The following is a 12,626-nucleotide window of genomic DNA, read 5'->3' on the forward strand; positions in this document are numbered from 1 at the left end:
AGACATTCACATGCGGCTCATGGCTCCCGTAGTAGACAGCAGAGGAGCAGTGGGTTTGAATGGAGCAGACTCATGCTCTTCCATCCTAGTATCCTCCTGCTTGTGGCTTCTACGCTCAAGATGTCCTCATGGTCCAAGATGGCTGTTGGAGCCATACCGTGAATCCACATTCCAGGCAGCAAGGAGGAATATGGACAAAAGGGCTAGTCACTTCCCTTTTAACGAGGCTTCCTAGGTGTCCTACACAACTACTTCTAGTCTACAGCTTGCCCAAAACTTAGTCACATGCCTACACTGAGCCACTAGGAGTCTAGGAAAGATTCTGGGTTTTTTTTTTTGTTTGTTTGTTTTTTGACTGAATAAGGGATTTAAGGGTAGGCAGTTGTCTCCCTGCCACAAAAATGTATTATTAAGTCCACCATTCCCATCCATTCCTCCATCCCAACCCAAACTCATTCCTAGTCTGCAAAGATAACTGCTATGAATAACACTGTGTAGAACCCTCTGGCAACATCACTTATATACACACATACTTTTTTTAGCATTTTATTTTTTTTATGTACTCTCTGCAAATCACATATTGCATTTTTACAACATTTTTTGAATCACTGATAGAATGTATAGATCTAGATCATTCTGCTTCATCAAGTATACAATCAGTTCTGTGAAGGCAGGCAGTATATGTGCTGTGCTCATTTTTATGCCCTAGCTGTAGTAGACTGAAAACATTCAGCATAAAAGTATTCTTTTATGGATATATCATAATTTAGTTAACCCATTCTTTCCTCCTACCACTAAAATAATAACCCTTCTCAACCTGTGGCGGATTCATTTTGATATTTGGCAAAACTAATACAGTTATGTAAAGTTTAAAAATAAAATAAAATTAAAAAAAAAAAAATAAACGACTTCGCTTTGTGATCTGAGGAAAGCTTTAAACCCTTAACTAAGTAAGTGCCATCCATCCAATTTCTTGTCTTCCCAATCAACTGCAAAAATACTCTGTTATGATTTGATACAATTATTGTAACAACTTGAAACTATGTGTCCATGTTTGTCTTACTCCATGGAGGTGTGCATTGACTCAGAGCATCGGTTAAGGGAAAAGTCAAGCTAGTTAAAAGTTCCTTTAGGGAGAGAACCAGATCACTTCTTTGTGTTTCCAGGCATTCTTTTGGTATAGACGTACTCTACAGCTGGAGATAAATGGTTATATAAATGGTTATATGCACCACTTGGAACAGGAGTGCAGTGAATGGATGTTTTGAAGGGCTCTCACCATCCCCAGCTGTGCCAGCCCCTGGGGGATTATTGTGTGAAAAGTGTAGTTAAAGAAACAAACAGTCTGACAAACAGGAAGCAAGCAATAGCTTTGGTAGTAGACAAATCAGACTTTGACTCCTGGCTCAGCCCTTTGTGTAACTAAGAAAGTCACAAAATGTCACTGAGGCTCAATGACCTTATCATTAAAAGCTGATAGTGTCCTTTGCCTTCTAGCATTGTGTGAATCAAATGGAATATTCTCTATTGCCTGCCCATAGCAGGCTTCACACAATCAGAGCTATGCATGTGGATAACATCATGTGTTTCCAAAATCCTGGAATGGATCCTAAGAGTCAGTGGATCAATTTCAAGAGGGAGATCCTTAAAAAAAAAAAAAAAAAAAAAAAAAAAAAAAAAAATATATATATATATATATATATATATATATATATATATATATATAAATATTTGGCTGCACTAGATCTGTGCTGGCCCTGGGATCAAACTCAGGCCCTCTACATTGGGAATGCAGAGTCTCAGCCACTGGACCACCAGGGAAGTCCCAGGAGATCTTCTTGATGGTGGAGTTGCTCATCAGTATTGAGTAACTCAGACTGATCTGGCCTGAAATTGAGCACATTTTCATTTCTCTATACAGGCATCCTTACAGAAACATAGTCCAAATGAACTTGGGTGGCTCCCTCACTGATGTATTTGGTCCATGATTTTGGTATTTAGAGGACATAGAGACCAATGCAATGAGCAGGGCAGTAGCAGCCCACCAGACCAGGACTCAGCATCCTAGACTCCAATTCAGAAATATTTCTAAACCAGAATTTTACATTGACCATATGCACCAGAAATCATTAGGCTACTAGCTAAAAATGCAGATTCCTGGAGCCCAGCTAAATAGAGCAGAATCAGATTTTATGGCAGAGCACATAAAATTAATAAGGTTAATAAGCTTACTAGGTGATTTTTGTCATGGGAAAATTGTAAAACTTTTTTCCCAGAATGATTTAAATTGAACAACAACTAAAGTGAGTAATTGAATACTCCTTAGAATCTATCTTAGAGGTATAGAGATATATCTATAGAGATAACATGATTAACTGCCACTAGACTGTAAAAGTAAGAACACAAAGATACCCATTTCCTCAAGAATATATCAACAACACAATGTGATACGAACAGGATGGAGACAAGTAAGCAGTCCACAGAAATAGCATAGAGGAAGAAGTGATTAACTCTGGTAGGAGAAGTTTTAAGAAAGACATGATATCTGGGCTGGACTTTGAAGGATGAATAGAAGTTCACCAAATTACCAAGATGGCAGGGAAGCATTTCTCGAGCTTTAATGCATGTATGATACAATCACTTGGGGATCCTATTAATAAAATGCAAGTTCTGTTTCAGTGAATCTGGGTGACACTCTCAGGTGATGGCTTATTAATCACACTTTGAGTAGCAAAGCTCTAGAGGTAAAAATTACATTGGTTATAATGGATCAAATGAAGTTTCCATTTTACCCATAGTGAGGCATGCATTACACATTATGTTGATATTTCCTGACTGTTCTTTTATGAAGAACCAGCTGATCTCTTTCCTTCTGCAGAGGAATATCTTTACTAAATACATACATTCCTTAAGCAACCCACCTTGCACCATGGTGTTCCCCATGTAAGAAGCAAGTCACTTCAAAACTCAGCCTCAGCAATTCTGGTCTTTCGGTAAACTGATCAGTGTTTATTGCCATCTCTTTGTCTGCTTCAGAGAAATGTCTGCTTAAGTCTTTTGCTCTCTTTTTGATTGGGTTGTTTGTTTCACATGTTCAGTTCAGTTCAGTCAGTCAGTCATGTCCGACTCTTTGCGACTTCATAGACTGCAGCACACCAGGCCTCCCTGTCCATCACCAACTCCTGGAGCTTACTCAACTCGTATCGATTGAGTCAGTGATACCATCCAGCCATCTCATCCTTTGTCATCCCCTTCTCCTGCCTTCAATCTTTCCCAGATTCAGGGTCTTTTCAAATGAGTCAGTTCTTTGCGTCAGGTGGCCAAAGTATTGGAGTTTCAGCTTTCCAATGAATATTCAGGACTGATTTCCTTTAGGATGGACTGGTTGGATCTCCTTGCAGTCCAAGGGACTCTCAAGAGTCTTCTCCAACACCATAGTTCAAAAGCATCAATTCTTCAACAATCAGCTTTCTTTATAGTCCAACTCTCACATCCATACATGACTACTGGAAAAACCATAGCCTTGACTAGATGGACCTTTGATGGCAAAGTAATGTCTCTGCTTTTTAATATGCTGTCTAGGTTGGTCATAACTTTCCTTCCAAGGAGCAAGCATCTTTTAATTCCATGGCTGCAGTCATAATCTGCAGTGATTTTGGAGCCCCCCCAAAATAAAGTAAGCCACTGTTTCCCCATCTATTTTCCATGAAGTGATGGGACCAGATGCCATGATCTCAGTTTTCTGAGAATGTTGAATTTTAAGCCACCTTTTTAACTCTCCTCTTTCACTTTCAACAAGAGGCTCTTTAGCTCTTCTTCACTTTCTGCCATAAGGATGGTGTCATCTGCATATCTGAGGTTATTGATATTTCTCCTGGCAATCTTGATTCCAGCTTGTGCTTCATCCAGTCCAGCATTTCTCATGAGGTACTCTACATATAAGTTAAATAAGCAGGATGACAATATACATCCTTGATGTACTCCTTTCCTGGTTTGGAACCAGTCTGTTGTTCAATGTCCAGTTCTAACTGTTGCTTCTTGACCTGCATACAGATTTTATCAGGAGGCAGGTCAGGTGGTCTGGTATTCCCATCTCTTTCAGAATTTTCCACAGTTTTGACTGTGATCCATGCAGTCAAACTCTTTGGTGTAGTTGATAAAGCAGAAGTAGATGTTTTTCTGGAACTCTCTTGCTTTTTTGATGACCCAACAGATATTGGCAATTTGATCTCTGGTTCCTCTGCCTTTTCTAAATCCAGCTTGAACATCTGGAAGTTCATGATTCACGTACTGTTGAAGCCTGGCTTGGAGGATTTTGAGCATTACTTTGCTAGCTTGTGAGATGAGTGCAATTGTGCAGTAGTTTAAACATTCATGAGCTGCTTGTATATTTTAGAAATTAATCCTTTTTCAGTTATTTCATTTGCTATTATATTCTCCCAGTCTGAGGGCTGTCCTTTCACCTTGTTTATAGTTCCCTTCACTGTGCAAAAGCTTTTAAGTTTAATTAGGTCCCACTTGTTTATTTTTGTTTTTATTTCCATTACTCTAGTAGGTAGGCCACAGAAGATCTTGCTGTGATTTATATCTTAGAGTATTTTGCCTATGTTTTCCTCTAAGAGTTTTATAGTTTCTGGTCTTACATTCAGATCTTTAATCCACTTTGAGTTTATTTTTGCGAATGGTATTAGGAAGTGTTCTAGTTTCATTCTTTTACATGTAGCTGCCCAGTTTTCCTGGCACCACTTACTGAAGAGATTATCTATACTCCATTTTATATTCTTGCCTCCTTTGTCAAAGATAAAGTGTCCACAGGTATGTGGGTTTATCTCTGGGTTTTTTATCTTGTTCCACTGATTTATATTTCTGTTTTTGTGCCAATACCATACTGTCTTGATGACTGTAGCTTTGTGGTATAGTCTGAAGACAGGAAGGTTGATTCCTCCAGCTTCATTCTTTCTCAAGATTGCTTTGGCTATGCAGGATCTTTTGTGTTTCCATTACAAATTGTGAAAATTTTTGTTTTAGTTCTATGAAAAATGCCATTGGTGATTTGTTAGGGATTGCACTGAATCTGTAGATTGCATCTGGTAGTATAGTCATTTTCACAATATTGATTCTTCCAACCCAGGAACATGGAATATCTCCACATCAAAGACATTATATTGTCTTTGATTTCTTTCATCAGGGTCCTATAGTTTTCTGTATACAGTTCTTTTGTCTCCTTAGGTAGGTTTATTCCTAGATATTTTATTCTTTCTATTGCAATGATAAGTGGGATTAATTCCTTAATTTTTCTTTCTGATTTTTCACTGTTAGTGTATAGGAATGCAAGTGATTTCTGTATATTGATTTTGTATCCTGCAACTTTACTAAATTCAAAATTCACTGATTAGCTCTAGTAATTTTCTCATAGTATCTTTAGGATTTTCTGTGTATAGTATCATGTTGTCTGCAAACAGTGAGAGTTTTACTTCTTTTCCAGTCTAGATTTGTTTTATTTCTTTTTGTTCTCTGATTGCCACAGCTCGGACTTCCAAAACTATGTTGAATAATTGTGGTGAGACTGGACACCCTTGTCTTGCTCCTGATCTTAGAGGAAATGCTTTGTTTTTCACCATTGAGAATAATGTTTGCTGTGGGTTTATTATATATGGCCTTTATTATGTTGAGGTAGATTTCTTCTATGCCCAGTTTTTGAAGAGTTGCTATCATAAAGGGGTGCTGAAAGTAATTTTTAAAGTTTTTTTTTTTCCTTTTTGGTCTGTTTTCTGTGTCCTTTATTCTTCTTTTCTTTACCACAGCCTCAGATTTACAGGTTTTTCCTTTTTCTGTCCTCAAATTAAGCAATAGTAGAACATCTTTCTCACATAAAAAACCTGGGTGCTCCTCAGTCCTTTCCTTTTTTAGCGATGCTGACAGAGATTGGCTCTTTCTTTGTTCTCTTTGTTACCTTCTAAGAAATTTTCCCTGTAATTACAGCTCTAAGCTTAACCCCTCTCTTGGGCTCCAGGCTATTCTGCCAACTGGCAGCAAAGCATGGAATGGTGGTTATGACCCCAGACTTCAGATATAGATAAACCTAGATTACAATCCAGGCTCTCATATGAACTCTGTGACCTTATGCAAATTGCTTAACCTCTCTGAGCCTCAGTGTCTTCACAGAGGTATTAGAGGTGAAAGAGGAATAATAAAGGTATCTATCTCAAGAGGGTGTAGAGAGAAAGGAGTCTACAACACTGTTGGTTGGAATGTAAGTTGGTGTAGCCATTATGGAGAGGAATATGGAGGCTCTTTCAAAAACTAAAAATAGAATTACCTTATGATCCTGCAGTCCCACTCTTGGGCATATATCCAGAGAAAAATTCTAACTTGAAGAGATACATGCACTCCAATGTTCATAGCAGCACCATTTACAGTAGCCAAGACATGGAAGCAATCTAAATGTCCTTTAACAAATGGATAGATAAAGAAAATGTGGTACATATATGCAATGGAACATTACTAACCCATAAAAAAGAATGAAACAAAATCATTTGCAGCAACATGAATGAACCTAGAGATTATCAATCATATTAAGTGAAGTCAGGCAGAGAAAGACAAATGTCATATGTTATTACTTACATGTGGAATTTTAAAAATGATACAAATGATCTTATTTACAAAGCAGAAATAGACTCCCAGACATAGGTAACAAATTCATGATTACCAAAGGGGATAGCAGGGAAAGTAGGTAAATTAGAAGTTTGGGATTTTAACTCTGCTCTCACCTCTAGGCCCACGTGTGGTTCCACCTGCCCACACACCTGCCCCTTTGTTCAATAATGAAAAACTATATATATAAAATAAATAGCAAGAACCTACTATATAGCATAAGGAAATATATTCAATATCATGTAATAACCTATAGTGGAAAAGAATCTGAAAAAGAGTATATATGCATAAGAGAGTATATATATTAATAAAAGAGCTATATGTATATATGTATAACAGAATCACATTGCTGTATACCTGAAGCTAGCACAGTATTGTAAATTAAATATACATCAATTTAAAAAATGGTTATTAAAAAAGGTACCTATCTCATGAGCTTCCCAGGTAGCTCAATAGTAAAGAATCTGCCTGCTAAGGCAGGAGACATGGATTCCATCCCTGGCTCGGGAAGATCCCCTGGAGAAGGAAATGGCAACCCACTCCAGTATTCTTGCCTGGGAAATCCTGTGGACAGAGGAGCCTGGCCGGCTACAGTCCACGGGGTCACAAAAGAGTTGGACACGACTTAGCAACTAGAAACAACAACCTGTCTCATAGCATTTATGAAAGTAACAATCAATTCTATGTAAAAGGCACAGTACCTGGTTTATGATGATTATTAAGGAAGAGTAGCTACATAGTCGTCATGCTCACCTGCCCTCCTACTGTAACCTCCACCTCACCGCCCTGTGCCTACCCAGATTGATGACTTCATGCCCTGATATCTGCCACCTCGCCCCCACCTTCACACGGCTTCTCTCCACCATACTGTACTACCCTGTGTTTTGCCTGAAATCAACTCCTGCTGTGTTTTTCTTCTAAATAACTCAATCATGTTTGCACAGAAAAACAAGTACACCCACACAGACTACATGTTTGCTATCTCTCTGTGTTCCATTCAAGCCTTGTGGACAAGCACAACAGGCAAAGCAGCTTAGGGAGAAAAAGTACTTGAACACATTTGCCAAGCAAAGGTGCAGCCATGGCAACCCAGGTACACACAGGAGGATAACTGAGATTTATCAGTTAGGAGTCTGACAGCCTTTACTCCTAACCACATCTGCCTGTCTCATATATCTGAGGTGACTAACTTCTGTTCTGTGTCCCATAGTGCTGTTGCTTCCTACTATAATGACAGCCATCATATAATGACAGTCTTTTCAAAGACTTGCCACGTATTTTAAGATAGACCAAGGATGCTTAAATAATCATTTTGTTACAAAATCAGTTAAACTCCTTCAACACTTACCTCCACAAGTCTCCCGATCTTCATATCTGAAGATTCTATGTAGCACAGATGCTGAAAGGCAGGCTGGTTCAGAAGGCTGGTCTGGCTTTTCTGTCCTTTGTCCTAAAATAGACTGTCATGGGTAGGTAGCCAGTGATGGAGAGGATGGGGAAGGTTGACCTCCCTACTTTTCTTGTTTCTATCAGTCTAGGGTAGCTGACTTTTTTTTTTTTTTCCTAGCCTGGTGCTTCTCAAACTTTCACAAATTTATTGATTTATCAAAAAATGTTTCCTAAAAAAAAAAAATATTTCCTGCCTGCTTCCTACGCACAGAAACAGGATCCACGAGGGAGGTGCTGGCTCCGGTACAGCTCCTGGACTTCTCTGTGGCAGAGGTCCTGGGGGCATCTGGCTGGAAGGGGGAGGGCTTGGGCCCTTTCTGGGAAGCCAGAGGTGCACAGCCAGGGTTTCTCCTTTAATTACGTACTTATTTGGGGTGGTCTCAGGTGCAGCTTCTTCTCTGAGGACCTAAAGAGGGTCTGAAGCCCACCCCCAACCCCACCCCCACCCCCGCTTTGGCCCTGTCCCTGAATGTGAATGACAAAGAGGATGCTTCCTGTCAAGGGAGTTACAGTCTACTGGTGGAAGAAACAGACACTAAATGAGGAAGTAAACCCCAAATTGAATAAAGGTGTGAGAAGTGCTATGAGAGAGATGAAGAAGGTAGTGTGATAGAGAATAAGGAGAAATGCTAGGGGAGGTGACATTTAAAATGGAATTTGAAAGTAAGGGGTCAGGCACACAAAGGACAAAGGGGCAGGTGTGTGGGCAGGTGGAACCACATGTGGGCCTAGAGGTGAGAGCAGAAGGGCCCTAGGCCTGCAGGGTGGGAAACCAGGGCTGAGCAGTACTAGCTCAGGTCAGAGCCGAGATGGAATCATGTCCCATGTACACCTGGCTAAGGGGTTTGTGTTTTATACCCAGTGCAATGGAAAGCTGAAGGTTTAAAAAGCAGGACAGCTCCCTGCCCTTTTTTAATTAAATGATATCTTATTCGGAGGACATATTTTAAATGATTAAAGCAGACCTTTCTGATTGAACTGAGGAAGGGGACCCTGAGCTGGTCTGAGAAGACTTCTCCTAAGCTACTCCCCAGGCATCTCCCTGGCTGTACAGGACGCAGTTAACTTTCCATTCCTGGCAAAGGGAAGGCAGTGCTGGTATTGAAGGCTGGGAATGATTTCAGCTAGGAGTGAATAAAAAAACTGGTGTCAGAGGCTGGAGGCCAGGTTCTCTGGAGGAAATGGGTTTGAAATGATGCAGGGCAGGACTGTTACATGGTTTCCGTTAGCATTATTCAGCATCCTCATCTAGGACTAGAAAAAGTGGATGGTTAGAGTTAGGCAAGATGGGTGTGACAAAAGCTCTAAGATGTTGGCTACGTATTGATCCAGGGTTGTTGAAAAAGAGAAAAACTCAGGAGCGGATTTGAGGAATAAAGTAGGGCAAGAACATTGAGCCCACGAGGAGGTTTGACTGAAGATAGGCTTGGAAAAAGCATGAAAGATGTCGCAGAAGAGATAATCAGGAAATGTTGGTTGGAGATGTGCTGGGTGACAAGATCTAAAATCCATCTTGTGAGTTCCTAGGGCAAGTGATAGTCAAGATTGCTGGGGCAGAAGAGGACCACGAGCAACAGGGCTGCTGAAATGCAGCTGATGGTAGGGAGGATGGAGAGGAAAACTGTAGGCTGGATATGAGTGATAGCTCATCAGTATACTGTGGTAATGAAAGTGGGAAGAGGGTGACATGACTGAGTTATATAGTCTTAAAGAAAAGTTATTTTGTTTTAATTCACCTTGATTAGTATTTTAGACCTTCACAAGTTTACAAAGAAAATGCAATTATTACCTTTGTATCCATTAGTCAGCTTAAGAAATAAAGCTTTATACCAACACCATTGTAGCCCCCTAGGTAAATCCTCATAGATTCATCCCCACTCCTGCCCCTACCAAAGTAACTACTATTAAATAGGTCTTATCATTGCCTATCATTCTTTGTGTTTTTGCTAAATTTACATGTATCCTTAAAGCTTTGACTTCCATGTTTTAAACTTTTACAGAAATGATACTGTACATTTTTCTATAATTTCCTTTTATTCATTCAACATTGAATTGTGAGATTCACTCAAGTTGAGATATATATATATAGGTATATATATACATATGTACCCTCATACACATACACACCCACATACATATACCTACTTCAGGTTCATTCACATGTAACTACTGCACAGTTTTTCACTATATGAATATAAAATGTATTTATCATTCTCTTTGGTGAACATTAAGTTGTTTCCAATTTTAGTCATTTCCAATCTTGCCCCAGTTTATATATACCTTGATGTGCATCTGGGTGAGAGTTGCTCTAGACTCACCCAGCAATGACACTGTTGAGTCCTAGAGTAAGGGCTTTTTTAACTGACTCTGATACTGCCAAATTGTTCTCAGATGTGGTCATAAACATTTATACTCCATCCAGGAGCCTAAGTTTCCATTACTTCAGATTATCATCCCCACTTGGTATTGTCTAACTTCTTAATTGAGTGTGAAATGGTACTTACTAAGGTTCTGGCATGTATTTCCCTAATTAGAAGTGGAGTTCAGCATCTCCTCATGTTTGGTGTGATGTTCATGTTTCCTGGTCTGTGGATTGCCTCATTGTATCTTGTTCCCATTTTCTTTATATTGTATGATTTACCTTTTTACTAATATATAGCATTTCATCATATATTCTAGACACCAATCCTGAGTGATATATGCACTGAAAACTTCTGTTTTTTTGTTTGCTTTTGCTATCTTTGATTGACCCATCTTCTTAATTTTAACCCAGACAAATTTATCAAGCTTCTCTAAGCCATATTTTAAAAATTCTCAAAAGAAAAGTTTTAGAATGAATGTGATCTAGAAGCATCCATGATAAGTTAGGGGAAATCTTTTTGTCATAGGTTATAGAAAGGAAGGATGATGTCAATGTATGGCAAAACCACTACAATATTGTAAAGTAATTAGCCTCCAATTAAAATTAATAAATTTATATTAAAAAAATAAAGGAATCGAAAAGGGCCATCAGAAAAAAGAAAAGGAAGGATGAGTGAGTGGCCTATACTTGAAAGGAAGACTTTTAAGAGGTGAGAGATTTCTAGGGAAAAAAAAAAACTAATATAAAGTGATATATTATGTCAAACAAAGAGTATTCTAAGGATTCAAGTTGAAGAGGATTGGCGAGGGACATGCAGGACAAGGAATCTTAAAGAGGAGGTGAAGAATGAGCCAGGTGCAGGTGGAGAAAAAAAAGAAATGTTTGGAAAAGGCTTACCGCTTAGCCAGTGACTCTGAATGCCAGAAATAAAGGAGATAAAAATGAAGAGGGACTTGTATGGATCTCTTCACCACAGGGCTCTTCACAGACTTTACTGTGCACCTGAATTGCCTGGGGATCTTGTTGAAATTCATACTGTAATTCAGTGGCTCTGCGGCCCAAGATACTGCATTCCTAACAGATTCCCAAGTGATGCCTGTGCTGCAGGTGTAGGGAGCAGTGAGATTGTGCACCCTCCTTTGCAGTCAACATTTTAACAGCTTTTCTCAAGATAAACTATGTGATCTCAGAAGAAGTATTCAGAAACCAACAGATCTACAGAAAATTTTGTTTGACCTTGCACATTTCTCTCATTCCTTCCTTCCAGAGCTCGATCCTTCCCACTCCTTTGCAGTTTCCCAGATCTTGAGACTCAAGTCTTTGAATGACAAGGTAGGAGACCACTGCTCTGTTACAAGAGAGTTGTGTTGACTTTTAGCCCAAGCAGATCCCTGGACAGGGTGACAAGAACTAGGCTGACCTGTCTAGGGCTTTGGCAACTGAGGAAACTGAGCTACCTTAGGCCGATGGTACACAAGTCTTTTAAAAGGAAATGAGATGGACTGGGAGTTTGGGATTGACATGTACACACTGCAGTATTTAAAATAGATTGCCAAAAGAACCTACTATATAGCGCAGGAAACTCAGCTCACTATTCTGTAGTAAATTAAATGGAAACAGAATTTGAAAAAAAAAATTGGTAAATATATATGTATACCTGAATCACTTTGCTGTATACCTGAAACTAACACAACATTGTTAATCAACTATGCTTCAATATAAAATTAAAAAAAAAAAAATTAAAGAAAATTTGAGGGAAATGCCTTAAGATTAAGACTGGGCTGCATCAGAGAGGGTGGGGGAGCTAACCTTACTTTCCAAGGAAGCTGGATGGGTCACAAAGCTTATTGTAAGCAGAGTTGTCCTGGAACAAGACTGTCTGAAAAATATGACATTCCAGGTGTTTGGTTAAACAGTGACTTCAGCTGCTTCAGGCACTGAGGCTAGCTGAATTAATATTCCTATCCTAAGGAGACATTATCATGAATGGCATCCAAAAAAATTCCCGAGAATAATTTTTTAGAGTTTATTTTTCCCTGAACTGTAATTATTATGAGCCACTTGTTTGTTTCTAAACAATCACACATTATAAAATAATTTGTATCTATAAGCTACAGTAATGTGTACATTCAGCTTTAGAAATAAGCGGTGCCCAAGGCTT

At 39.1% G+C, this 12,626-nt stretch overlaps 1 protein-coding gene across 7 annotated transcripts in view; it reads left to right on the top strand.

Annotated features, from left to right (window-relative positions):
* LOC129635355 (uncharacterized) overlaps window positions 1-12,626 on the top strand; it is a 434,397-nt gene that overhangs the window by 230,660 nt on the left and 191,111 nt on the right. For all 7 annotated transcript variants that reach the window (XR_008706245.1, XM_055558295.1, XM_055558298.1 and 4 more), the window contains one exon: window positions 11,733-11,797. Coding sequence is in view for 6 of the 7 variants with exons in the window: in XM_055558295.1 (XP_055414270.1) it covers window positions 11,733-11,797 (65 nt within the window). In the remaining variant the exon portion in view is untranslated. The remainder of the gene's footprint in view (window positions 1-11,732; window positions 11,798-12,626) is intronic.

The sequence above is a fragment of the Bubalus kerabau genome, chromosome 20 (assembly GCF_029407905.1).
Source record: "Bubalus kerabau isolate K-KA32 ecotype Philippines breed swamp buffalo chromosome 20, PCC_UOA_SB_1v2, whole genome shotgun sequence".
NCBI lineage: Eukaryota > Metazoa > Chordata > Mammalia > Artiodactyla > Bovidae > Bubalus > Bubalus kerabau.